A 27219-nucleotide genomic window follows, 5' to 3' on the forward strand; every position below is an offset into this window, starting at 1 on the left:
CACCTCACCGCCACTCAATTGCTCCAGAGCACCCCCACCACTACCAGTGTATGTGTGCTCACTGTCCCTGTAGTAATTTGCATGTGCGTGTGTTCACAACCTAAAATGGGTTAAATGTGTAGTCCAGATTTGACCTGCTATGCAACACGTTTGGAGGAGTACACTACCTGTTAATTCTGCTACATTAGTTCCCCTGATTGCTCAAGTAATTGTGAAAGTAATTGGTAGAAATATTGATTGCTCTTGTAACAGAGTGAGTGTTCATTCTGAAACATGTTTAATGGTATTTCTAAGATTCAAGAGCATCTTCAGGGAACAGACAAAGAATGACACATGCACACACAGACACACATCCGTCTTTTCTGTGGAAATGTGTGGTGTGTTTGTTACTGACTTGTTTCATCAGCTGAAGCAGCAGTGGAGAGAATTAGGGCTCTCTCACTCTATCTTTCTCTCTCTCTGGGTTTAGAGAGAACTCAATAGAGAAAGGAAAAAAGAAAAAGGAGAGGCAGATAAAAGAGAGAGTAGAGAGAGATGAAGAGAGAGAACAAATAAGAGATAGAAAGTGAGTCAATTTAAAAACCCTTTATTCAGTGTCAGATGAAATAATAGGTCTATGTATTGAAAGGATGGGGAAATGAGCTGTGGTAGAGAGAGAGAGAGAGAGAGAGAGAGAGAGAGAGAGGCAACTGTTAAACCTGACCCTCTGTTTTCCTCACAGTGGAAGGATGGACACAGGCAGCTGTGGATGTGTTCAGCTCTGAAATGAGAGTGGAGCTAGATGGTCTCCTGTCTCTCAGAGAGGGATAGCTTAAAGGGTGAATGTTTGTGTGGCTGAATACCATCAAATCCTCACAGCAATGTTCTAACACTTTTAAAACCTATCCAGAAGAGTACGTCCTGAAGTTCTCCTCTGTCTCAGAGATGAAATTTTTCAGAGCTATTTATCTGAAGGAGACAGGACTTTTTGGCTGTCTTTTTGGCTGTTATGTCCCATTTTCATCTCTGAACATTTTCAGGTCTGAGTTATGGAACCTTTGACTTTCCCCGTCTTTGTGGTAGTGGTGGCATTCTGTCTATAACGTATATGTCTAGTGTGATTACAGCATCAACTCTGCTGTCGATGTTATGAAGGTTTTTAATGCCCCTTGCTCACAGACTGAAGCAGAAAGCCTCAAAGGCTTCATGACGCAACTGTCTTCAGCTCACACATCAGTATTCACCCTTTTATTTAGTTCTAATCAGTTTAAAGAGCTCCTCTAACAGCCCTTTTGCTCAATTATCTTCTCCTTGTGATCAGACAGTCTTCCTCTCTCTGTGATTGGTTTAAGGTGGAATTGGACCTCGTTGCATCATTTCGATCAGATCAGAGCCGATCAGATACACAGTGCTCAGCCCAATTATTTAGAGACAGTTTTCCGAAGCATTGCCTGAAGGGTCCTTAGTGTGTGCCTGAACGTTTGTAGACACAAGAAATGCAGAAATAAGCTGAAATTGTGCATGAAAAATAACATTATATATACACCACATTGAGATAACAATGGGTTTAAATGGGAAGAAAAAAGCTTAAATTAGTTTTTCACTTTCAGTTGAGTTACAGGTTGTTTCAGCAGTAGAGAGCACTTATGATCAGTAGTAATTGAGAAAAACGTGGTGCTCCTAGGTCATTGTTTTAGTATATTAAGCCACGTCAGTACTCTCAAGGCTGTTATCAAATCCTCACGGAAATGTTCCAGCGTCTAGTGTAAAGCCTTCCCAGGAGAGTCAGAGTCGGCAGGGTCAGAGAGGTGGAAGTTGGTTTGCAAACCACCTCAGAGCATTGTTTAGCTATTATTAGTGGTCTCCATCCTGTAATATGAAACAGAAACACATACACTTATAAAACAATACAGCCTTCGTCCTGTTGAGACCGTGGCCCTAAGACTTTCCCAGACTCACACACTGGCATTATTATTGTACAGACACAGAGGAAGCAGATTCCTGTGGCATTACAAACCTCCATCCGAAGGCTAATACACAGCAGAGTGTACCCCCCACACCGCCTTCCTCCATCCACAGCTAGTAACAGCACCCAGGCTACACACGGGTGAAGCTTAGTTCACATTTCAAGCCTTATTAATCAGTTCTGAATATTTGCTTAGATCAGATTTAGCTGAATTTTGATAGATCACTTTAATTAACGTAAGTTAATTAACTTATAGATAAGTTAATTAAATTCTTGATTTTTAAAAAATGAATAATTTATTTTCATTTTTCACTTTCATGTATATTTTGATACAGATTTTGAGTGGCAGATTCGTGTTATTTTAATTCACCTACCAACGTGTGTTTTTGGACTGTGGGAGGAAATCCACGCGGACACGGGGAGAACACACCAACTCCCCGCAGTCACCCAGAGCGGGAATCAAACCCACAACCTCCAGGTCCCTGGAGCTGTGTGACTGCGACACTACCTGCTGCGCCACCGTGCCGCCCCTTTCTTAGTGTTAACTATGAGAACTATCACTGAACACTTACACTATACACAATATTTCATCTAAAACATTGATTTTAGTGACAGATTTCTGTATAGTGACAGCATTTAGACAGCATTCGGCACCAGTCGCAGTATAAGAGTGATAAACTCTGCCAGATTGTGTAGTTCCACAGCCACACTTTAGTTTCCCAGCACTTTGCTGGCAATGGTGTCCGCTTCATCAAGACAGGCTGCAGCGAGCAGGTAAGAAGTGTAAATAAATAGCTCCTTATTCTCTAATTTCTTAGTCTGATGTTCTGTCCCATCTTAAATTGTGTTTTAAATTAAACTGGTTCAGTTTCTGTGTGTTTTCTTTTATATATCATGTGTTTACACAGTGTTTTATTAACATGTGCTCTTCTCAAAAAAGGTCTGTATCCAAAATAAGATCTCAATCTTAAAACATAAAATCTGCAACTGAAAAATATAAGTGAATAAATATCAGAATATATAGGAAATTGACCAATGAAAAGAAATAATTTATTCAAACAAATTCCAGTATTTAATCAAATCTTCCTACACATATTTACTTTTGAAAACATTGTAGTATTTTTCAAAGTTCAATTTCAAGATTTTAACTTTAAATTTTTTCAAATGAACAAGATATTTGTCTCTAGCTTAACTTCAAAAAACAGACATGAAATCTGATCTGGCTGTTCACATTTAGGTCGCGTTCCTGTCACACCTTGACACTTTCTGGTTTGTTTTCCTCTTCCATGTGGCTCTGTCTGTTTGTTGCCATTCCTAGCTCCGCCCTCGTTTCACTCTTACCTCCGCCTCTTTTGTCATCGTTTCCCTTGTTATCCGTGTCAGGTGTGTCTAGTTAGTTCATGTATTTAAGCCCTCTTCCCTCACTTCCTGGGATCGGTCATTTTGAGTTTGAGTTTGAGTTTCTTTGTTTGATCTTGTTTGCTTTGTCATTTGTTTCCTGTTTCCTCGTGTCTCGCCTCACTCTTACCCGTCTCTCTTGCTTGTTTCTTTGCCCCAGTCCTATATTGTTGTTTCGTGCTCTTTCCCATGTTTATTAGTAATGTTAGTTCGTGTTTCTACTCCAATTCGTTTGTTTTGTCATCTTTATTAAATTCCGTGTTATAGCGAGTGTGTCCGCCTCCCTGAATCTATTCATCACACCACCCTGACAGAATGACCGATCAAAGAATGGACACAGCTAGCACGGACTACCCATTTAAGAGAGGTGTAATTCGCCGTACTCCGTTCCGCAAAGATCCCGTGGAGGAGGCGTTGAAAGCGGCTTCGGAGTGGAGTCAACGGCTTCAGCGCATGTCCGGTGTGGTTCCTTTCCCCCGAACAGAAGACTCGATTCAGGAATCGAGTGATTCCTCCAGCGGGAATCGACGGAGCCGGAGGAGAAAGCAGGCTGAAAACCCAGCTCCAGAGAATTACCCCCTCAGGTCCGGAGAGATTTTTGGGGGGGGCGTTATGTACAAGGGCTGTTAGCCTCAGATCACAGGACATGAGAGATGAGGCTAACAGGGACGCATCTCCGGGGGAACTACGTTCAAAGAAGTCCCTCGAGAGTGCGTCCGAACCCGCTAAATCCTCAACTCGTCAAATCCTGCCCCGCTGGGCGTTTTAACTCCTGCTCCCGTAAAAGCGGCACCTCCGGCCGCGCCTCTCTTCATGCCCGCGGCACCTCCGGCCGCACCTGTCTTCTTGAGCGCAGCACCTCCGGCCGCGCCTGTCTCCTTGAGCGCAGCGCCTACGGCCGCACCTGTCTCCCTGAGCGCAGCGCCTACGGCCGCGCCTGTCCCCATGAGCGCGGCGCCTACTGCCGCGTCTGTCTCCCTGAGCGCAGTGCCTACGGCCGCGCCTGTCTTCCTCAGCGCGGCGCTTCCGGCCGCGCCTGTCTCCATGGACGACGTCGCAGATTCTTCTGCCTCCGTGGACGTCGTCGCTAGGACCCCAGTTCCTAATCACCGCTCTGCGCCCACTCCTGACATTCAGGAGAAGCTTACAGGCATCATGGCACGCCTGGAGCTCTCCTTGAAGGCGGCGCGCGCCTCTCCTGTCTTCATGAGAGCGACGCCCGCCTCTTCTGTTTCCGTGGACGACGTCGCAGATTCCTCTGCCTTCGTGGACGTCGTCGCACATCCTCCTGACTCCTTGGATGACGTCGCAGTTCCGTCTGCCTCCGTGGATGACGTCGTCGCAGTTCCGTCTGCCTCCGTGGATGACGTCGTCGCAGTTCCGTCTGCCTCCGTGGATGACGTCGTCGCAGTTCCGTCTGCCTCCGTGGATGACGTCGTCGCAGTTCCGTCTGCCTCCGTGGACGTCGTCGCAGTTCCGTCTGCCTCCGTGGACGTCGTCGCAGTTCCGTCTGCCTCCGTGGACGTCACTGCAGGTTCCCCTGTCTCCGTGGACGTCGTCGCAGGGTCTCCAGTCTCCATGAGTACGGCTCCCTCAGCTGCTCCTATCTCCGAGACTGTGGCTACGGCCGTTTCTAAGCCAGTGACTGTGGCTCCGGCCGTTTCTAAGCCAGTGACTGTGGCTCCGGCCGTTTCTAAGCCAGTGACTGTGGCTCCGGCCGTTTCTAAGCCAGTGACTGTGGCTCCGGCCGTTTCTAAGCCAGTGACTGTGGCTCCGGCCGTTTCTAAGCCAGTGACTGTGGCTCCGGCCGTTTCTAAGCCAGTGACTGTGGCTCCGGCCGTTTCTAAGCCAGTGACTGTGGCTCCGGCCGTTTCTAAGCCAGTGACTGTGGCTCCGGCCGTTTCTAAGCCAGTGACTGTGGCTCCGGCCGTTTCTAAGCCTGTGACTGTGGCTCCGGCCCCAAGGACTTCGAGGCCAATCCCCAGAACTGTACCCAGGCTGGCACCTTGGACAGTCCCACAGACACATGCCAGTCCTGGGTACCACCCAGTTGTTTTTGTTCCTGTTTCTGTTCCTGTTCTGGTTCCTGTCTCTGTCCTTGTCCCTGTGCCTTTGTCTGTTTTTGTTTCTATTCCGGTCCCTGTCACCGTGTTTGTTTCAGTTCCTGTTAATGTCATGGTCCCTGTTCCCTTGCCTCATGTCCAGTTCCCAGTTAAACCCTTTGTCCAGTCTCATGTCAAATTCCCTGTTAGTCCTCTTCAGTCCTCTGTCCAGTCACGTGTATCTGCTCCTGTTTTGTCTCAGTCCCCGTTCAGTGTTCAGCCCAAGGTCCAGTCACGTGTGTTTTCTCCTGCCTTATCTCCGTCTCCTCTTTCTAGTTCTGTCCATTGTCCGTTTAAATCTAGTCCCTTTTTCCATCCTGAATCTTTTCTAGTTTCGTTTTTTTTTTTGGTCTTGTTCTTCTGGCCCCCTCCTGCGCCAGCTCCTGGAGAGTCTCGTTTTTTGCGCTCCGGGAGTTGCGCGTCTTGGGGGGGGCGTCTGTCACACCTTGACACTTTCTGGTTTGTTTTCCTCTTCCATGTGGCTCTGTCTGTTTGTTGTCATTCCTAGCTCCGCCCTCGTTTCACTCTTACCTCCGCCTCTTTTGTCATCGTTTCCCTTGTTATCCGTGTCAGGTGTGTCTAGTTAGTTCATGTATTTAAGCCCTCTTCCCTCACTTCCTGGGATCGGTCATTTTGAGTTTGAGTTTGAGTTTCTTTGTTTGATCTTGTTTGCTTTGTCGTTTGTTTCCTGTTTCCTCGTGTCTCGCCTCACTCTTACCCGTCTCTCTTGCTTGTTTCTTTGCCCCAGTCCTATATTGTTGTTTCGTGCTCTTTCCCATGTTTATTAGTAATGTTAGTTCGTGTTTCTACTCCAATTCGTTTGTTTTGTCATCTTTATTAAATTCCGTGTTATAGCGAGTGTGTCCGCCTCCCTGAATCTATTCATCACACCACCCTGACAGTTCCTCTAGTAACACATATGAAAATAACATGTCCAGACCCCTGGAAAAAGTCAGATCTGTGTCACAAGTGAGTTAGTCCTGCATTCAACATCATCCCAAATGTCATAGGAGCGCCAAAACCCCAGAGAAAACAGTTCTACTGCTCCACAGACCGATGTTTGGCATTGAGCATGTTGACCCTAGATTCATGTGTAGCTGTAGCTGAGACAGAAGCTGTGAAAACTAGTTGAGAGTGAGTTCACTGTGAGATCGGAGTCAAAACAGAAGCCAAACTGAGAAAGGCCAGAAGGTCAGAGTGTTCTCAGTGGTCTGCTCCCATGTGACCCACGGGGTACTGGGATGCCACAAGGAATTGTGGGTAATCAGAGAGTGAGTTTGAGGTTCACTTCATCAGGCTGAGTCTGTTGTTTTCTATTTTTGAGCAGAGGAGTGTGGGAATGGAGAGAGTGCAGAAAAACAACAGAAAGAGGGAGAAATATTGAGAAAGTGTGTGTGTATGTGTGTTAGCAAGACTATCTCTTCTCAAAAGATTCTCTCTCTCTCTCCCTCACTTTCTCTGGGCCAGGTTAATGCTGGGATTACACCTAGTCTTCCTACTGACTGTGTTGCAGCACTTGGCCCTTGTTTGTGCGTGTGTGTGATATCCTGGGTGTTGTCTCAGCTGGATCAGTAGTCTCCTAGATTACTGCGGTTGACCTCTCTCTGTCTCTCTCCCTTCGTGTATGTGTGTCAGGGTGTTGGATCCATGTGCATAACATCATGCAGCTTCTCTAAGCTCATAGAGCACTGAGTAACACACACACACACACTCTCTCTCTCTCTCTCTCTCTCTCCTAAAGCTCCTAATCCAGTTGAGTTCATATAAACTTTGGCTGAAACCCAGAAAAAGTTTTTTCCTTCTTTCATCTGTTTTCTCTCTTCTTCAAAAACACACTTTGGCCAAAGGTTTGTGGACTACTCACCTTCCAGCATTTTTCCTTAACCAAGGGTTCGTAAGCAGGAGTGTGTTTCCCTACACATTAGTATCAGTCTCCACTAGTCTGGGAAAGACTTTACACTAGATGTCAAATGATTGCTGTGAGGATCTGATGGCATTGAGCCACATAAGCCTTAAGCAAGATCAGGTGTTGGTGATTAGTTCTTGGTCACAAACACTCCTCTAACATGTCCTACAGGTACCGGGGGAGCTTCATTACTCCAGAGAACACCGTTCCACTGTTCCACAGCCCAGTTTCTGGGAATTTATACCACTGGTTTTCACTAGGCTCAGGCTCATGTGCAGTTGCACCTTGAAATCACTCATTAAAAGGGTGTTTGGAAATACAGAGTAATGTGTTTATGTGAGTGTGTGTGTTACCTGATAAATGTTCTTCAGGATGTGTAAAATGAGGGTTAATTTTCCTTGTGGGAATACAGAAGTTTTTTTTGTTTTTGTTTTTCTTCATGATAGCTTCCAGATGTTTTGGCTAAAGACAAAATGGAGACGAGGGCCTACACAGGCATCACACACACACACACACGCACACACACTCACCCGTCATTCACACACTCACCACCTGAGCACCCGAAGGAAACCCATGCAGGCACAGGGAGAAGACCCCGTCAAAGCTGTGTGCAGTCTAATCAGATCAATAATAACTGCACTCAGACTCCCCAAGCACTCTGATCTCCGCCAGCTCCATCTTGCATAAATCTCTGTTCAAACCTCTGTCCAGAACTTTAGATCTGAGCGGAACAGTTTTACATCATCAATAACAGCCATACCATTAAAAACAGGAGCATACAATAACACACACGTTGCATGTTCATGAAATACACTGAGCACTGTGGTGAATGGAGAATATACTGGACAATTAATATATTCTCTCTCTTTCTATTTCTCTCTGTTGTCTCTCTCTGTAGGTGCGAGTAGATGGAGTTCATAATGATGATGATGAAGATGATGATGGTGGTGGAGTTGTGTATGAGTCAGTGAAGGTGATGATGGATGGAAGCTCTGTGCTGCCGGACATGGCCTTCTCCCTTAACCACCACCACCTCTACACCATTGGACTCACACAGGTCTGTGTGTGTATGTGTGTGTGTGTTGGATGAGTGAGTGTTAACCGACCAATAGAATTGATCAAAACTACAAGCCATGTTCCATTAACACTCATACACAGAGTTTTTTAATATATGTACATATATATAATACTATGTCTCATATATATGTGTGTATAGGTGTGTACACACATACACACACACACACACAAATAACATTTATATCGAATCGATTGGCCTTCTGCTCTATGCATCTTGCCTGTGAGTCCAGTGACGTATTTTTGACAGTGTTTTCTCACTTTCCAATTTGTCTTCGTAATCTAGAACTCGTACCTGTAATAATTCAAGTCGTAGGTGTAAGTTTTTATAATCGTATATATTTTTGAAGTCATATTCGTACAAAACACACACAAAACAGACTTTAACAGTAATCTTAATCCATAGTCATCCATATGATGTTATGCACATTCTGCACATCACTGTGAGCCAGAACACACCCATACAGCTGGGGGAGGTGTGTGTGTGTGTGCCCTTGTTCCACTTACCCACTCATGCATGCATATTCCTTGTGTAGACACTGTCTCAGAAGCAGAAGTGTATATCTGTTTGCATCTCTCTCTTTTCTTTCTCTCTCTTAGTGTGTGTGTGTGTGTGGTGTGTTTAGTGTTTTTAGTGTGGGTGACATGCGTGGCTTTGAAAACGCAGCATTTCAAACAGAGTAGAAACATGGATTCAGACAGTGTTTCTGACTTCTCACACTTCAGTTGCCAATGAGTAGGCGGGGCTTTCCAGCTTAAATAAGTGAAGGAGAAGTGGGTGGAGACAGAGGCGGGGCCTAATTGCATGTACAGGGCATGTGAAGGTGTAGAGATGTGTAGGACAATTTTAACCCCTTACTCGAATTTGAAATAAAATGTATCTGAAAGAAACCTCTTACATTTGAGAGTAACGCAGATTATTTGGGAATTCTGGAAGAAGAGGAGTCACCTTGCAAGAGTGAGTCATGAACCCATGTGTCCTTGTTATTTGAGGTGGATCTAGAACAGCACATTTGTACATTAACAGAGAACATGAGAATGTTAGAACGTTTATGGAGTCTCTGATCAGTCTCATCTGTGGATCTAAAGCTGCTAATTATGAGCTGAAGGGTTTTTAATGTTCGAAATTGATGTTTATTATAATTCAAAAACACATGAAGGTGATTACGGAAGCAGAGCTGGAAATGTCTGAGATTTCCAGGATTGTGTTTGAACCACAGAACACACAGACTCTGAAGAGGAGTGATTCTGACAGAGTTGGACTGTGTGTGTGTGTGTGTGTTGGCTCCAGGCTGCTCTCTGATAAGAGCCTACACTAGTAATCATTCTCTACTTCCATCAAGTGATTATTCTGCCACTGTTACATCGCACAGAGTAATGGGATTAGATTTCAAAGCTCTCTCTCTCTCTCTCTCTCTCTCTCACTCTGTCACTCTCTCCTTCCTCTCTCACTCACATTCCCTCTCTCTCTTCTCTCATTCTCTTTTTTCATTCCCTATATCTATTCCAGTCTCTGTTCCTTGCTCTCTTCTTTTTGCTCTTTCTTTTTTCTATAAGCTGATTTCTCTCTCTCTATCTCTATCTCTCTTTCTCTCTCTTTCTATCTCTCTTTCTCTCTCTCTCTCTCTCTCTCTCTCTCTCTCTCTCTCTCTCTGTTTCTCTCTCAGATTTAAAAGCCTTTTTACACAGAGTATGATTTCTTCGCATGTTAAAAAACAGATGCGATTCTTAACATAGTGGAACCTTCACACCAAGCCCAATGCGTGTTTTCTATCTCACGCTCTCATCACAGGAAGACGCTGGAAGAGGAAGAATAAATTGATTTATTAAGTAGGAACAATGATGATTTTGTCATTTTTCTTGAAACACTGCAACTAAACGACACACTGAATCCCCCCACCCCTATCCCCCAGTCTCCAGAACAACACGGGGAGTTCAACAGTGTTTTTCCAAAGGTCACTTTGGGAGTTTGAGGCTCTGCTTCTGTGTGTCCTTGGTAGGAGTGTCCTATGAAGCCTCCTTCTTAGTAATCCGATCACACAAATGGAATATGGCACTGAAAACGTCTGAAGTCTCCTATAATACGCAGACCTGGCAACATTTACATGTCACGAAAATCTGCTATGTAAATCAGCTAAGTTTTGACTAGTCAGAATACTAATTTAACATATCTACAAACACATTCTCTCTAGTCAGAATGATCATTTTATATATCAGAAATACAAAAGGTGAATAAGATAGAACAAGATATCTGTAATTTATTTGAAGATATCTTTAAAGGAATTCTGACTAGTCACAAATACAATTTTGGATATTTTTAATTTAGTTTTGGCTAGTCATTAATTTCATTCAAGATATCTAAAATATAATTTCAGATATCTTAAAATATATTTAAGATATCTTTAATAAGGAGGGAATTCAAGATGTCTTCAATTGGAATTATGACTAGTCAGAACAAAAGGGCAAGATATGTCCAATTTACTTTTTGACTAGTTGTAATTTAGTTGTAGATGTCTGAAATGTAAATTTAAGATAGTCAGTAATTAATTTCAGGTATTTTGAATTGGAGCTTCCATTTAATTCAATGGTAAATTTGACGTCATTTACACCAGTCAAAATAAAATTAAAGATATCTCAAATTGTTATTTCGCCTAGTCAATATATAATTAGAGATATCTTAATTCATTCATCCATCCATCCATTATCTGTAACCGCTTATCCAATTTTAGGGTCGCGCGGGGTCCAGAGCCTACCTGGAATCATCGGGCGCAAGGCGGGAATACACCCTGGAGGGGACGCCAGTCCTTCACAGGGCAACACACACACACACACACTTTTTGACTCGCCAATCCACCTACCAACGTGTGTTTTTGGATTGTGGGAGGAAACCAGAGCACCCGGAGGAAACCCACGCGGACACAGGGAGAACACACCAACTCCTCATAGACAGTCACTCGGAGCGGGAATCGAACCCACAACCTCCAGGTCCCTCCAGGCCAGAATATAAGTTTAAACACGTTCTTCAAACTAAACAATGAAACTTCGCATTTAAACAATTACATATCAGCTGGGGTTAAAAATAATATACTACTAAATATATGCTTTCTATGGTACTGTATTATGCCAATAGGCTTGCTGATTAAATATTGTATAGAGACGAATAGTTTACTTATTAGAATGATTAGAACAGGTTCTAATTCAAAATCTGGTGCAGCATCGCAGTCCATCAGTTTCAGACTCAGTGTGAAGAACATCATAAATATACGTGCCATTAATATATGTGTTTGTTTTCAAACCTTGACATGTCTTTTTTCGTGTGTAAAAATCAGACTCGACGCGATAAATCAGACATAAAGTGAGCATTAAATTAAACTGTCATTATCAGTAAAGACAGTCTTTGTAATATGAAAGTTTTAGGAAACTGGGTCCAATTAGCAGAGATCAAATCAGCCCACTTTACGTTTTCAGTTTGACTGATGTTCAAGATCACACAAATGAATCACACTCCATGTATAAACGTCTCAATATCTAATCATGATTTGTTGTGTATCACATATCAGACTGTGTGTGTGTGTGTGTGTGTGTGTGTGTGTGTAGCTCAGTGGGCGGAGCTTCAGTGACTGATTCTTTCTGAACCTGACCCTGAGCTGTGTGTGAAGACTGAGCTGATGCACAACTGAGAGATAAAACAGAGCAGACACTCATCATTTATTAAAGAGAGAGTGATGTTCTCTTGGAAAAACGCCCTCTGTCCTTTTCTCAAGGAGAATGGAAAGATGGAGAGATAGAGAGTTAAATGAAGGGCAATTAAAAAAGCAGACACTTGGCTCAGTATTGACTTCCACCATAGTATCTCCTCACATGCAATTAGAAACACCTCTCTCTCGCTCTCTCTCTCTCCCTCTCTTTCTCTCTGTCTCTCTCTCTCTCTCTCTCTATTCTGTCTTCTCACTCTTGTCTTCTCTCTGCCTCTTCAAACCCAAATAACATTAATAGCTCTGGAACTTAAAGGGTTAAAGCTGACTACCGTGTGTGTGTGTTTTGGTTGTGGATTTATCATTCTTCAGCTTTCTGTGACCTCCATAAACTGACACCCACTGTGTCAAGACTTTTTGACCTCATCACACTGCCAACAGCTGTACAAATACACACACACACACACAAACACACACAGCCAGTCCCTATGTCATGGTTAGAGGAGAATAAATGCTGTGGCAGTGAGGTGTAAATTATGGAGAGGGTTATTGGATGTTTACTGAAATAAACTTGTAACCATTGATCTTTTATTGATTATTCATCACTGTTTGAAATGGAGGATTTATTCAGAATGAAAGATTACAGTGCTGACAATTCTGGTTCTAATATTTACACCATGTGTATGTAACTGTGTGTGTTGTGTTGTGCATTTGGTGATGAGTGGAGAGGCACATTGTGTGTCTCTAATGGAACGGCATGTTAGTTACGGGGATTAAACTCAGAGCAGAAGCTCAGTTCTGGGACATACGTTTCTCAGAATCCCTGTTGCATAATCAGAAAATCTGATATCCACAAAAAATTTGATTATTGTACACTGCTTTTAACGTTAGCCTCCGAAACCCAGACTGTTTAACTCTTCAGTTACTGTATCCTCAGCAAAATATATGAGTAAACAATACATTTCCTGTTGCCCCGAGGTTGCCTGCTACAGGTTCTGTGTGTGTGTGTGTGTGTGATTGTGTGTGAATGGGTGAGTGTGTGTAACTGTACACAGGTGTGTGTGTGTGTGTGTGTGTGTGTGTGAGAAACAATCCACAGGTGTTAGTGAGTGTATGACTGGGTAAGTGTGTGAAACTGTTTACAGCTGTGTGTGTGTGTGAGTGTGTGTGTGTGAGTGTGTGTGTGTGTGAGAGAGAGAGAGAGAGAGAGAGAGAGAGAGAGAGACTGTGTTGTGGATTTAGACCCACTGATACACCCAGGCCACTAGGTGTCACACATCAGTGATCTTTTCACTGTTGTTCTCTCCAGTGTGTCAGTGTTTTTTTTGTTTACCCTGAAGCTAGTGTGTAGCATTAGCAAATAACGGCGGTGACCACTAATAAATGCCTATAACCCCTGAATAATTATGCATGCAAGGCCTCGTGCTGGTAAATAAAGCACTGGGACGGCATGTGTGTTTTAACTATGAGGAGAGATGATGGTGACAGTGTACATGTATTCTAATTAGACCTCCACAGAGGTCAAACTTTTATACAGGGCTCTCAAGTCTCACACACTGAGCGTGAGACACCCGCATTTCAACATGTTCACACATGGCATCCCTCAGACTGGGAAATGATTAACTTTAATTTAAAAAGTTAATCCTACAAACGAGTCAAAGACAGAGTACTCTGCGCTCCTACAGCTGTCTTGAATTGGCGACATATCAGTTTCAGCTGCAGGCATGCATGTACGCACATACAAAATTATAGGTTGAGTAACTCAAGAAAAAGCTCACACAGCATTATCGCCCAGTGGAGCTGGATGGGGTCATTTACCATGTTTCATATAAATAAATATTAGTAAATAAAACAGTAACAGGCTCCGTTTGTGTGTGTTTCTGGGGCTGTGTTTGGCTCTGCGTTAGTTATCTATGTTACTCCGCTGTTCACAAGCTCAGCAGGACTCGGCAAAATTTACACACATATTATATCTCACAGAGAGAGGAGTGCTGAATTTGTCTTACTTCGCGTGAGTATGTGTCTTTGCCTGAAAAAATTATAGGAAATTTGTGGGGAGACATTTTCTGGCGCTAGTGTGTTTATAAACGCCGTATAGCTCCGCACAGCCACATATAAACAGTAACCAATGTAACCAGTTACACTGAATAAACCCAGCTAGCAAAATTGTATCGGCCCACACTCGGGCCGAATCACGCACGCTGGAACAAAAGCACTCGGCCCGATGGCTTCTCTGAGAGAGGAGACAGCGACCTTTGTTGGTTTTGAGGGAAAACACCTTGGGTGTATGTGGCATTTGATATAACATTAATTGTAATGAGTCTTTGGCCATTTCCATTGTGTTCATCAGTGTCAGACTAATTTATGACATTCTATTAAAAGACTGTGGAATCAAGACACTGGAGTCTTTTAACATACACTGCGTTGATTAAGAGTCTTGTTACAAAAATTATAATACTTTTGATACTCAAGTATATTTGAAGGTAAATGCTTTTGTACTTTTACTCAAGTGGAGATCTAAATTGAGGACTTCTACTTTTACTCGCATAATATTTTACACTGAGTATCTGTACTGTAGCTCAAGTACATGGTTTGTGTATTTTGCCCTCTCTGGTTTCTCTGTGACAGTAGGAGACTGGTGTATTGCTCTGAACAGATTCACAAGGAGAAGAGAGCACTGACTATTTGTGAATGTACAGGAGTCTGTGTAAAATTCAGTGCTGTGAGACCACACTTTGTATATGTAAATAGTTTTTTAGAGAAGTTTGCCCTAATTTTTTTACCATCATCAGAAAATTACAGTGAAGCCACAACAACTAAATCTCACTGTCCAGGGTTTATGAACTATGAGGGTCAAAAATACAAAAACAAAATATTTGTTCATTAATCATAATCGTGGTAAAATGTTAAATTAATCGTGATATTGTTATGTGCTCATATCGCCCAGCACTACCACACACTCACTCCATCAATCTCACTGTTCTGAGAAACACTAGCAGCTTCTTCTCTCCCACTCTATGTCCTTTCAGACCCAAAGCTTCGAGCTGTTCTTCTCACACTCTGATGTCTGTATCAGGTTTTAAACTGTAGTTTTGGAAGTTCCCGTGTTTTACTTCCCTTTGACATTTTCACAACAAAGCAATCATTTTAATTCTGTTTTGTAACAGGAGACCATTAAAATATCACATTACCGCTGGACCATGGTCAGATTATAAATTACATGTCACTTTTTGACACACTGACCCATATTCCCTCAGCGGCTCTGTGCTCTGACCTATAATCAACTCACTGGACGCCTGTATTTTCTCTGTGAAAAGGTCACTCCATTGTAAACTGGACCTCAGGGCGTTTTCTCTCCGTTATCAGCTGCGGTTCACTGAGCTACAGGAGGACGTTACATCAGCGCCATTAAACTGACCAAGGGCTTTGACTGGACAAGAGACGTCCCCTGAGTGCTGATAGAGAGTACAGCAGCGCTGGGACTTTTAATTCAGACTGTGTCTGAAATGTAAGACTTCATTGACCTTGATGCCTTTCTGACCGAGTTCTCTCACGAATCAGTGTCTTAGAAAGCGGCGGGTGTTATCCAAACATTCCATTCAGGGCCTAGTCACACTGAGTAAGATAAAAAAAAAATGGATGTTTTTTGTCTAAACCCTCTGAAATGTCGGGAAGATGGTGGAGGAGGAAAAAGAAATGAATTCCTTGAGTAGGGGTGATGGTTAATTTATTATTTTACTTTTAACAATTAAACGACGCACACACTTAATTCACCCTGTTCTAGAGGAAAGACAACACCACAGGGATTTACCTGATGTAGACCAACACAAATCAGCTGCCTGTGCTAGGGCTGGATGTTATGGTCAAAATCTGTATTGCAATATATTCCTAAATTTCATTCGATATGATATAATTCTGATATCGACAACACAGAGAAACCGCATAGAACAAACAAGAAACATGACATCACCCTCAAACAAATCTCTTGGCTTTGTCAATATCAATATTTTTAGACTAACTTTAAAATCAATTGCAATGATCAGTGAAAGATGTTGTAAATAATATACATTGAAATGATGAAAATTTGTTTTAAAATAATATCATTGTTATCGAAACATTTTAATATTGTGATTACGTATTGATATTCAATTATACGTCAGTCCTATGCAGGCATACACAAACCAGCACACTATTGCGCAGGACAACGTTTATGTGCTGTTGTAACCACTGCGGAACTGTGGGGGCAGAGCTAAATGTTAAAATATATGTTAAAGCAATCGCAATGTGCTATGACTGTTCAGTAATAAACTGTGTATAAAGTTGTCTCACTGCAGGGGTGCGCTGTTACTGAACACCAACACGGCTGGGGTTATCTTCCTATGACCCAGTCACAGCCGATCTTGTGTTTGTAGCCGTTGTGTGTAATGAGGTCAGAAAGAGTTTAGTTTGTGGTTGTGAGGTCACTCACCTCCATTACCCACAATTCCCTCTGAAACAGCCTCCACTCCACACTCTCTTATCGATTACCTGCATTGATGTAGTGTACTTTATCGATAGATACTATTAACATCGTGGTTAGAAACAAGGCTAAAACTCTGATTAGACTGAGCTTCTTTGTTGTGTGTGGGTATGTTTGTGTGTGTGTGTGTTTTGACTTGTGTATAAACACACATTATGTTATTATGATGCAAATGATTACCTTGCCCAGTAAGAACTATGGCCACTACTGGGCTGTGGAACAGTGGAACTGTGTTCTCTTGATTGAGTTCCATCCAAAACATTTGGGGTTAAAGTTAATGTGGCAGAATGCCATTAAAATCAAATCCTCACAGCTATGTTCCAGCATCTGATGTAGAGCCATCCCAGAAGAGTAGGAGCTGTTATTTAATTATTACAATTATTAATCTCTTTCTCTCTTTCTCTGTGTGTGTGTGTGTGTGTAGGTGACCCAGGTGCCGGTGGAGTACTGTGAACAGTATGGCAGGTGTATGGACTGTTTGAGCTCAGGAGACCCCCACTGTGGTTGGTGTGTTCTCCACAACAAGTGAGTCTCTTTCTCACACACACACACACACACACACACACACACACACCTAGATTTACAGACAAATAAGACACCACACACACATAGTGTTGGGTAGGACAGTGGTGAGTGACTGTGTGGTGAATGATTTATGGATCTGGAGTGTGTGGAAGAGACTCAGAGCTGGTGTGTGTGTTGTGGTGGGTGTCACTGCTGCTCCTTGTGCTCTCCAAGTCATGTTTAAACGTGTGCTTTTTCACATGCCGTATTATACGTGCCTGCGTCGCAGCTCTGGAACTTGAACGCAGAGCAGGACGGCACCAACTGCCCAGATCTACCATGACAGTCAGCTGTCAGTTGTAGTGTATGTTGGTTTTTTTTTTTTCATACACTGTGATACCTATGTGAATATATATTTAATATATATATTTATATATTGTGTTTATAGCGTTGACCCTATTCAAGCTCTTATAATTACTGAGATTTGACTAATGATAGCAATTAAAGTTTATAATTGGCTTAAACAATTAAAACGTTACTAATTAGTTTGAGAATGAATAATAGTCAAGCTAAGTGAGATCTTCAGGATTTTCAGACTTTTTAATGAACAGATTGTACACACTGTAATTTCAAATAATGAAAGTTTTATTAACAAAGAGAAGGATATTTAATTAACATAGCATAATCTTGAAATCTCACGGCATCAACGCAATGGAAACCGATTCGACTTTAAAGATAAGCTAGGTACTATGGCTTATGGTGGGTTCGATTCCCGCGCCTGTGAGGACTGTCTGTGAGGTGTGTTCTCCCCGTGTCCGCGTGGGTTTCCTCCGGGTGCTCCGGTTTCCTCCCACAGTCCAAAAACTCACGTTGCAGGTGGATTGGCGACTCGAAAGTGTCCGTAGGTGTGAGTGTGTGAGTGAATGTGTGTGTGTCTGTGTTGCCCTGTGAAGGACTGGCGTCCCCTCCAGGGTGTATTCCCGCCTTGCGCCCGATGATTCCAGGTAGGCTCTGGACCCCCCGCGACCCTAAATTGGATAAGCGGTTACAGATAATGGATGGATGGACTATGGCTTATGACTAATGGGTCGCTAAATGAAGTTTAATTAACGCATAAAATTTATCAAGAAACTTAATTCAATTTTCAGCTCTGGGAATGCGTAGGTTTAGCTTACTTTTTCGTCGATTCTCACCACTCATTGGGTACAGAGGCTCTCTGAGGTCTCACCTGGGAGTGAAGGCGTCTCACTTGGTTTCGCGGTTCTCCTGCGGAAGTTTCCAGGCTGAGTCAGCGTGGAGGTTTTTCTTCGTCGGTTGAGTCGCCTCGGGCATACTCGGAGCGTGATGACGCAGGCGGCAGGATCCTCTCTTTGGCTTACTGTCCTGAGCAGGAGGGTCCAACCATATGGACGTTTTGGACGAAAAGTTTCGCTAGTTACTGCAGATCCAGAACTGAAAATCGATTCAATAGACTTACTTATTCTACGACTTTCTTCTATCTCGGCAGTGTTTCTTACTCTGGCCAGGAATAAGTTCACCTGCTTTGATCAGTCGTGAGATTAAACTTAGATTGGGTGATAAAACATAAACACGATTAAAAGAAAAGAAGATATTCAAATCACTCGACGTATTCGTAAATTTCTCTCACACTAGCTAACTCAAGACGTCTCCTGGGAGCTTAGTGAGGTTTCTTCAAAAGTCTTCATTCGTCGGCGTGAAGAGGAGAAAGCATCTCGCTTGGAGAGGTTGGAGCTTGAAGAAATGAAACAAAGAGAACGCACACTCTGAACTGAACTGATGTGCCGAGCTGAACTTCTTTTCAAAGCCAGCGTGGTCACGCCCTATTGGGAGGTGTCCTTTCTTCGATTGGGTGGCGAGTCCGAGGCTCACGTGACTCTCCCGAAAGAGAGAAGAGGGGGGGAGGTTTGAATCAGAGATTCACACAGAAGGAATAGAAATTTCGCGTATCGAAATTTCTTATACATGTTAGTAATATACAACAATGAGCGTCCTGGATTATTAATATCAAACATATACATAAGATTTCATCTTGGGTACGTTGTGTTTACGTCCCATTCACAATATTGTTTTTAGAAGGTATTAATTCGTTTTTCTAATCAGAGACAGAAACTTCCTTTCATGATAGAAACAGTAATACACATCATTTCATTAGAAGGTGGACGTTCATCTGAGGACACAGAGAGTGACATTTATACATATTGCATAGACATACTTATTAAAATTTTATTAAGTCCATCGTGTTTAGACGGCCTTAGGCGAGACGTGATTTCGCAAACGTCCACCTGGGGTCGCTGTTGGTCCATGCCGGTGGTTCGGTGTGGATGAGTCAACGGGAGTTCAAACCGAGGTCACTCCTGTTAACCATTTGTTGGTCCCTGCAAGCGATAATGACGAGACCCTTAGGCGTCACTGTCATAAACGCTTATAACTCCTTCTTTGTTTGATGTCCTGTTCCTTAAGAGCATCATAAAGTTTGTTATCTTTAAATTTCCGAAAGGAGGAAGTGGTGTCGGGGCCAGGTGTCCTGGTCCGTCTTTTGATGTTAGATCTTCTGTGCGTGCGTGTGTGTGGGGGACTGCAGGGTCTTTGCCCCCCCGCGGTTTGTGGAATGTTAATTCGGTCGCAGACAGAAGGTCCTGGTCAGAATGAAAAAGTTTTAATTCAAAACTTTTCATTTCTTCATTTGACTTTTCATCTCGTTATCCGGTCCATACTCCACTACACAGTGTTTACGATGCTGATCTCTGACTTCCTGGCCTCAGACAACTGAGGCATCACAGAGGGTCCAACCTCTGACCACCGCACCACCCCAGAATATTTCTCTTAGCTTGAATTCCTCGTTCTCTCTGTTCATCTCTTGTTCAAATGATGGAAGTATGAACAGGAAATGTCTAAACTTCCAGACGGTATTTCATCACCATTAGAGGAACAAAATCAAGACACTTCATTAAACAACACGTTCGAACACACACACACACATACACACACACACACACACACACACACAGAGAGAGAAGAGAAAGAGAGAGAAAAGAGAGAGAGAAGTAGTTAAAATTTGCTTTATTGCTTTATTGAACGGACAAATATTAAAGCATTAAACAACAACATAAACATAGCACATAGTAATTATATAAAACTGTTGCAATGAACAAAACATTTTTTAATAAAGAATAAATAATGTACATTATCAAAACTCTGTGATAAAAAATATAAAATTTTTAATTTCAATTCTCATTCTCTTTCTCTTTCTCCATGCGTTTTTACAGTATCAGTTTGTGATGTGTGAGAGATTATTGATCTCCAGCTGTAATAGTCGCATTGAGAGGCGTGTGTGTGTGTGTGTTGTCAGACGGGCTGGTTGTATGGGTGGTAGCCATGGCAACCACACTCACATCTGAGCTTTGATTTGATGCTTTTGTTGAGGCAATTAGAGTGAAGATGTGTGAATGACTGACTCTGTCTGAGTGTGTATGTGTGCGTGTGCGCCCGTGTCACCTTGAGATCCTCTCTCTGTCTCTCAGCTCTTGTCTGTCGCTCACACCTCGACGATTGTTGACATTTTGTCAGTTTGTGTTTTTGAAGCCTCCATCACATTTAACAGGAAAGAGAGCATACTACTACTACCTACTACTCCTCACACACACACTCTCTCTCTTTCTCACTCACACATGCTCTCTCACTCTTTCTCTCTCCATCACTCATACATACATACACACACACACACACAAACAGTCACTCACTCACTCACTCACTCACTCACTCTCTCACTCACTCTCTCACTCTCTCCATTCAATTCGCTTTATTGGCATTACCATATTCAGATACAGTACAGCCAAAACATTAATACAACATCGATTATAAAGAACATGATAATGATAATAATAATAATAATAATAATAATAATAATAATGTAGATGAAACAGCAATCCAAAAGAACAGTAAGAATTAAGGAACAAATTAAACATTAAATGCAATAATAAATGTGTAATAATAGCATTTTAGCAATTTTACTTAAATTTAATTAATATGTGAAAAGGCAACAAACAGGTCTTATTTTGTTTGTGGGTGTGAGGGAGTGTGTGTGTGTGTGTGTGTGTGTGTGTGGTGTGTGTGTGTTTGTGTGTGTGTGTGTGAATGTGGGGTTGGGTGTGTGTGTGTCTGTCTGTCTGTGTGTGTGTGTGTGTCTGTCTGTTGGTCATTACCTATCCCTAACATTGTGGCCAGTATATATGCATATCATATTAAATATATATGTAACCTATATATAAATTAAATGATATTCTTATTACTATTATTGTTTATAAAAATGTCTGAAAATTATATGTAAAATAAAACCCTGGTCTTAATACACAGTCATCATTTAACCCCTGGTTTTAAATACCTCATAAAACAAATTACATTATACAGATACGACTTAAAAATTAATTCATCACTTAATACACCACACGTCCCTTCTCCGCAGAGCCCCGCTGGACAGAATACATCTATTTCCTACTCCCCAGCTCTAGGATGAGGAGTTGGGGCAGTATGAAGGCCTGATTTACAGACCTCTTTTGAAGTAGGGAATGGGTGGAAGGGACTATAAAAGTGAAAAAGGTTACTCATTATAAAACCAGTACATTAATACAAATAAAGAGCAATATTAATTACCCTCTGGTAGGTGGGGGATATTGGGTATCTGAGGAGCTATTCACTGCACTGGCAGCAGAAGCCAGTGGGTCTGGGTGTGACGGCCTCTGTGTTGAGGCAGCAGGGTGGGCAGATGAGTTCCCAGACTCTGGGGTCCAGGGCACAGCACAACCCTGGGGGGAAATGGTTCTATATAGAATATAAACACTTGAAGAACATTTTGCATGATTAAAGGTTTCTTTGCATCATGAATGTGTTTTTCAGATTGATAGAGAATGGTTCTGTTTAGCAACATTTAGAAAAGGGTTCTATACGGCACAAAAAAGCATTCTTTTATTATTATGATTTCAAAGCTTGTAACAATAAACCATTTATGGTGTTCAGGGTTCTACATAGAACCATTGTCTTTACTAAAGAACCTGTGTAGAACCATCATTTCTAAATGTGAGATTAGGGCATAAACATATAGCAGTTGTTTTTTCACATATTTTCCACGGTAAAGAAATTCAAACAAAGAATGAAAAAAGACAGGGTACAACTGACACTTTAACTGTACCATTTATGTGTGTCAAATTTTAGTGGAATTGTGAATTTTGATCATTCTGATTTGTACGAAATGATAATTCCTCCAGAATCTCTACCTCTTTTTAATCTGGGATATTTAATTGATGGAATTATAATTATAATTTCTTTGTAGTTAGCGGGACAGTGAGTCGGATTTGCACCAAGTTTCTTGTAGGATAATGATGTCATTGTTTTTTGTGTTATTTATGAAATCAATATTTTTGTTTTTGTATCCAATCAGAGAAGATTTTATGCCCTGAATGTTCATCAGTGATGTTTGTGTGTGTGTGTGTGTGTGTGTGTGTGTGGTATTTTCAGATGTATGAGGAGAGACAGGTGTGAGAGATCAGACCAGCCGTTCCGATTTGCTGATGAGACCCAGCTCTGTGTAAAGGTCACCGCCCACCCCAACAGCATCGCCATCACGCAGCACAGCATCCCGGTCACTGCCTTATTATTAATTTTTATTATTATTATTATTATTATTATTATTATTATCAACATCGTAAGTCGAGGACCCCCTGTACAAATAAGAATTTGGCATTAATTTGCATAAAATAATGATTAGTTTGAGGTATTGATTAAAATCAGATATAGATCCGTATTTAATATTGATTATGATTTGTCACTCATTGTAATGTGATATTGATTATGTAGTGGTATGGGTGTTGATCAGTGTGAAGCACTGATTGGTTTGAAGTATTAATCAGTTTGAGGTATTGACGAGTGTTTGTTAATGATCAGTGGGATGTTTTCTAGTTGCTGCTGGAGGTCAGTAATGTTCCTGACCTCTCAGCCGGGGTCAGTTGCTCCTTTGGGGATCTGTCTGAGGTGGAAGGTCACGTGAAAGACAACAGGGTCATGTGTCTCTCCCCCACTGCCAAAGAACTCCCGCTCATCCCTGCAGATCGAGGTGAGACCTTAAAGGAAGAATCTTAAATCTTCAGGTCCACATCTGTGTACGTGGTCAATGGAGGGAGGCGGGGGATTACATTTGTTTTGTTTGATCATTCTTTAAAATTGTGGTTCCCAAAGTGGTTGCCAAAGGTATTGCAGGGGGGAGGCACAGTGAGGCAAAAAAAAGAGGTGCTTAATGAATGCTACTTGTAATAATTCCACTGGAAATGCGAGTTATGATTTTATTTTGTTTTGTTCAATAAGAAATCAGTTTTTTATACATTTCAGAGTTTAAATGAAATTACAGTGGACTCTGGAAGCGAAAGATGCATAAGGGTGTGTTGGAGTGGGGGAGGGGGGCTCAAATATACTCATTTACACTGCAGAGAAAGTTTGGGAACCACTTCTTTAAAAAATTACTGTATTTAATAACTGATGCTGATGGTTTAAAGCCCCTGGGAGCACATTTTGAAATATTGTGTTTTTTTGTATAATCCTAAACTTAGGTGTTATGTGAAATAAATTTTTTTTTTTTTTAAATAAAAAAACACAAAACGGAAATATGATAAATCTCTCCTCAAAAATGACCAGTACTGCTCTCCTCTCTATGTAGAATGGGAAGTCCTAAAAGTGGGTAATTCTAATGTCATTGTTACCCTGACCAGTCACAAGGCTATCATAGCCACCCCTCCTCTCTGAGTGAAAGAGCCTGGTAAGCTAAAGTTTAGGAGCCATTAGTAAATGAGTTAGCTATCCAGCTATTCACCAAGCCATGGGGTATGAGAGTGAAAGACATAAACAGAGAAAATGGAACACAAAACAATATAGAATGAACCTGAATGTATTAAGTCTGAGTACAGCAGAGATAGCAGCAACACTCGGCCGGCATGTTAAATGGCACCAGCTGCGCAGAGCAGGGTAGCAGCGCAGCGGAGTAACAGCAGGGGAAATCACCAATTTAGAGACACTCTAGAAGGTATCCAGTTCATACTATTATGTTAACGTATATATAAATAATGGGCGGCACGGTGGTGCAGAAGGTAGTGTCGCAGTCACACAGCTCCAGGGACCTGGAGGTTGTGGGTTCGATTCCTGCTCTGTGCCTATCTGTGAAGAGTTTGGTTTGTTCTCCCCGTGTCCGCGTGGGTTTCCTCCGGGTGCTCCGGTTTCCTCCCACACGTTGGTAGGTGGATTGGCACCTCAAAAGTGTGTGTGAGTGAATGTGTGTGTGTGTGTCTGTGTTGCCCTGTGAAGCACTGGCGCCCCCTCCAGGGTGTATTCCTGCCTTGCGCCCAATGATTCCAGGTAGGCTCTGGACCCACCGCGACCCTGAACTGGATAAGCGGTTACAGATAATGAATGAATGAATGAATATATAAATAATCACACGCACCACAGACTCATAAAAGACAAGATCCATAGGTTCATACATGATCGGCTGTATAATGCTAATTCTACCCGCATGTGTGTGTGTTGCCATGGGAATATAAACAGCATTCTGTTCTCCAGTGATAGAGAGCTGTCAGTCACATATGGTCATTAGTTTATTGGACCACGCCCACACCATTCTCAGGGAGCTCTGAGAAGCATATTTTGGTCATTTTTGAGGAGAGATTTATCATATTTCTGTTTTTTATTTAAACATTGCTGAACGTTATACGTAACACCCAAGTTTAGAATTATACAAAAGAACACAACATTTGTTTGGGGCCCAGGGCCTTTAAGTCACTTATCTCTCTCTCTATCTCTCTTTCTCAGACTGGTCAGCTGTGGAGTTGAGGGTGATTTCTAAAGAGACCGGTCAGATGGTGGCCAACACCGAGGTCAAATTCTACAACTGTAGCATGCACAGCATGTGAGTCCAGGCTTTCATGTCATTATTTGAGTTCAACACACTTGGAGGAGAATACTAAACAATGGCTATAGCACTCCTCTTTGTTGTGCTTCAGTGACAATATATTTATGTCAGTTTGAAGTGATACGGTGGAGTTTCTCGTGTTTTTGAGGAGGCTCATGCTAACCTGGGTCCTCCAACAATTTATTTTTAACATGATGGAAAAGAGTTGATGACTTGCTATGTATAACTCTTTTTGTTCTTATAAAATCTTTTCTGTTTATGCAGGATTACATCATCAAGTCTGAGCTTTGAGCTCAGAGGTCAGAGAGTGCAAACATCTGTAGGAACACTGTGTGTCTCTGTGTATAATGTTTTAATCCCTCGCTCTAAAAACCTGCAGATGACTGATCTCTCCACATCACTCTTCATGTTTCAGCAACCTTTATAAAGCCATGTGAACATCTGTACTGGGTGGGAACCCTCAATTCTGCAGGGATTTCGGCAGCTGGAGTTTTACATTCTGTTTATTACACATGCTTTTATTAATATTTCACTATAAACACCTTTCCATCTCTTGCATCCTCATTTCTCTCTCTCTCTCTCTCTCTCTCTCTCTCTCTCTCTCTCACTCTGTCTCCCCTATTTTTCTCTCTCCCCCTTTTAGCATCATCTGGTGCTACAGATAAATGTATTTTTAACCGTGTGAAAGCCAAACTATGAAAATGGATGCAGTGCGCAGTCAATTAAGCAGAATGTGTAAGTGGGCCTGGAACATTGCCCTGTGGTTTACCATAAAGATATTCATGGGTTTTTGACTCATAACTAACAAAAATACTTCTTCCCTACAGATATGAAAACACTGTAGGATATTTTACACACACACATGCGTGTGTGGTCCATTGCCATGATCAGAAACCTCTTATTAGAATTAAAAATATTTGATCTAAAGGTGAATGGTGAATATTAATTGTGTGTGTGTGTGTTGGCAGGTGTTTATCTTGTGTGAGCAGCTTGTTCCGGTGCCACTGGTGTAAATACAGAAACACCTGCACACACGACCCCACCAGCTGCTCTTTCCAGGAGGGACATGTCAACACATCAGAGGTACACACACACACACACACACACACACACACATATATGTTTTAGGAGCCAAGGATTCAAGGCACATACTGCAAGAAATTAATAAAAAATGATCACAGTCTTCTAAAAAAAATCTCATCGCATCATGTGGGAGACACGTGGAGCATAAATCCATCCTTTCAGGGATTGTTTTGTCCATTCCAAGTTTAGCAGAACTGGGTCCTAAACAGTGATTTTACAGAGGAATATTAAAATTAATGGATCAGCTCTGTGTGTGTAGGAGTGTCCTCAGCTGGTGCGAGGAGGAGAGATAGTGATTCCCGCAGGAGAAATCCGACCCATCACGCTCAAGGCCAAGAACCTTCCCCAGCCTCAGTCGGGTCAGAGAGGATACGAGTGTGTGCTCCACATTCAGAACATCAGTCACAGGGTAACGGCTCTGCGCTTCAACAGCACCAGCGTACAGTGTCAGAACAGCTCGGTAAGCTCAACACTGACTACCTTAAGTAACAAACAATCAAACAAATTAAAATCATCACATGTTCTTTACACCCTTCAGTTATTTTATGTGAAATACATAAATAGACCCTAATATCCCTTACATACACAAATAAAAGAGCAGAAAGAGTGAGTTCTTCAGAGTATCCTTCTTTCTCTTCATCTTTCTTTTTCACTTTCTGTTTCTCTCTCTCTCTCTCCCTCTCTCTCTCCGTCTAACTCAGTAAGGAGTCACAAGTCCTTTACACTATCTCAGTACAAGCACATTACTCTCACACACTCTCAGATAAAGATGACAGCAAGTTAATAGCCTCTCCTTCAACCTGTGTGTGTGTGTGTGTGTGTAGTATATGTACGAGGGGCTGAAGCTCAGTGAGCTGGCGGTGGATCTGTCGATTGTGTGGAACAGCAACTTCATCATCGACAACCCGGAGCGAATTAAAGGTATCCTACACCCATCCATCAGAGAAAGAGCAAGAGAGAGATATAGACAGATAGATAGAGAGAGAGAGAGAGAGAGAGAGAGAGAGAGAGAGAGAGAGAGAGA

The 27219-nt window shown here is 42.2% G+C and overlaps 1 protein-coding gene across 1 annotated transcript in view; it reads left to right on the forward strand.

Moving 5' to 3' along the window:
• Positions 1-27219, forward strand: part of LOC136696073 (plexin-A2-like) — a 71144-nt gene that overhangs the window by 16038 nt on the left and 27887 nt on the right. The window contains exons 4-11 of the mRNA XM_066670178.1: positions 8250-8408; positions 17064-17164; positions 22676-22799; positions 23117-23270; positions 25013-25109; positions 26081-26195; positions 26455-26655; positions 27020-27116. Coding sequence (XP_066526275.1) covers positions 8250-8408; positions 17064-17164; positions 22676-22799; positions 23117-23270; positions 25013-25109; positions 26081-26195; positions 26455-26655; positions 27020-27116 — 1048 coding nt within the window. The remainder of the gene's footprint in view (positions 1-8249; positions 8409-17063; positions 17165-22675; positions 22800-23116; positions 23271-25012; positions 25110-26080; positions 26196-26454; positions 26656-27019; positions 27117-27219) is intronic.

This window comes from Hoplias malabaricus, chromosome 5, assembly GCF_029633855.1.
Source record: "Hoplias malabaricus isolate fHopMal1 chromosome 5, fHopMal1.hap1, whole genome shotgun sequence".
NCBI lineage: Eukaryota > Metazoa > Chordata > Actinopteri > Characiformes > Erythrinidae > Hoplias > Hoplias malabaricus.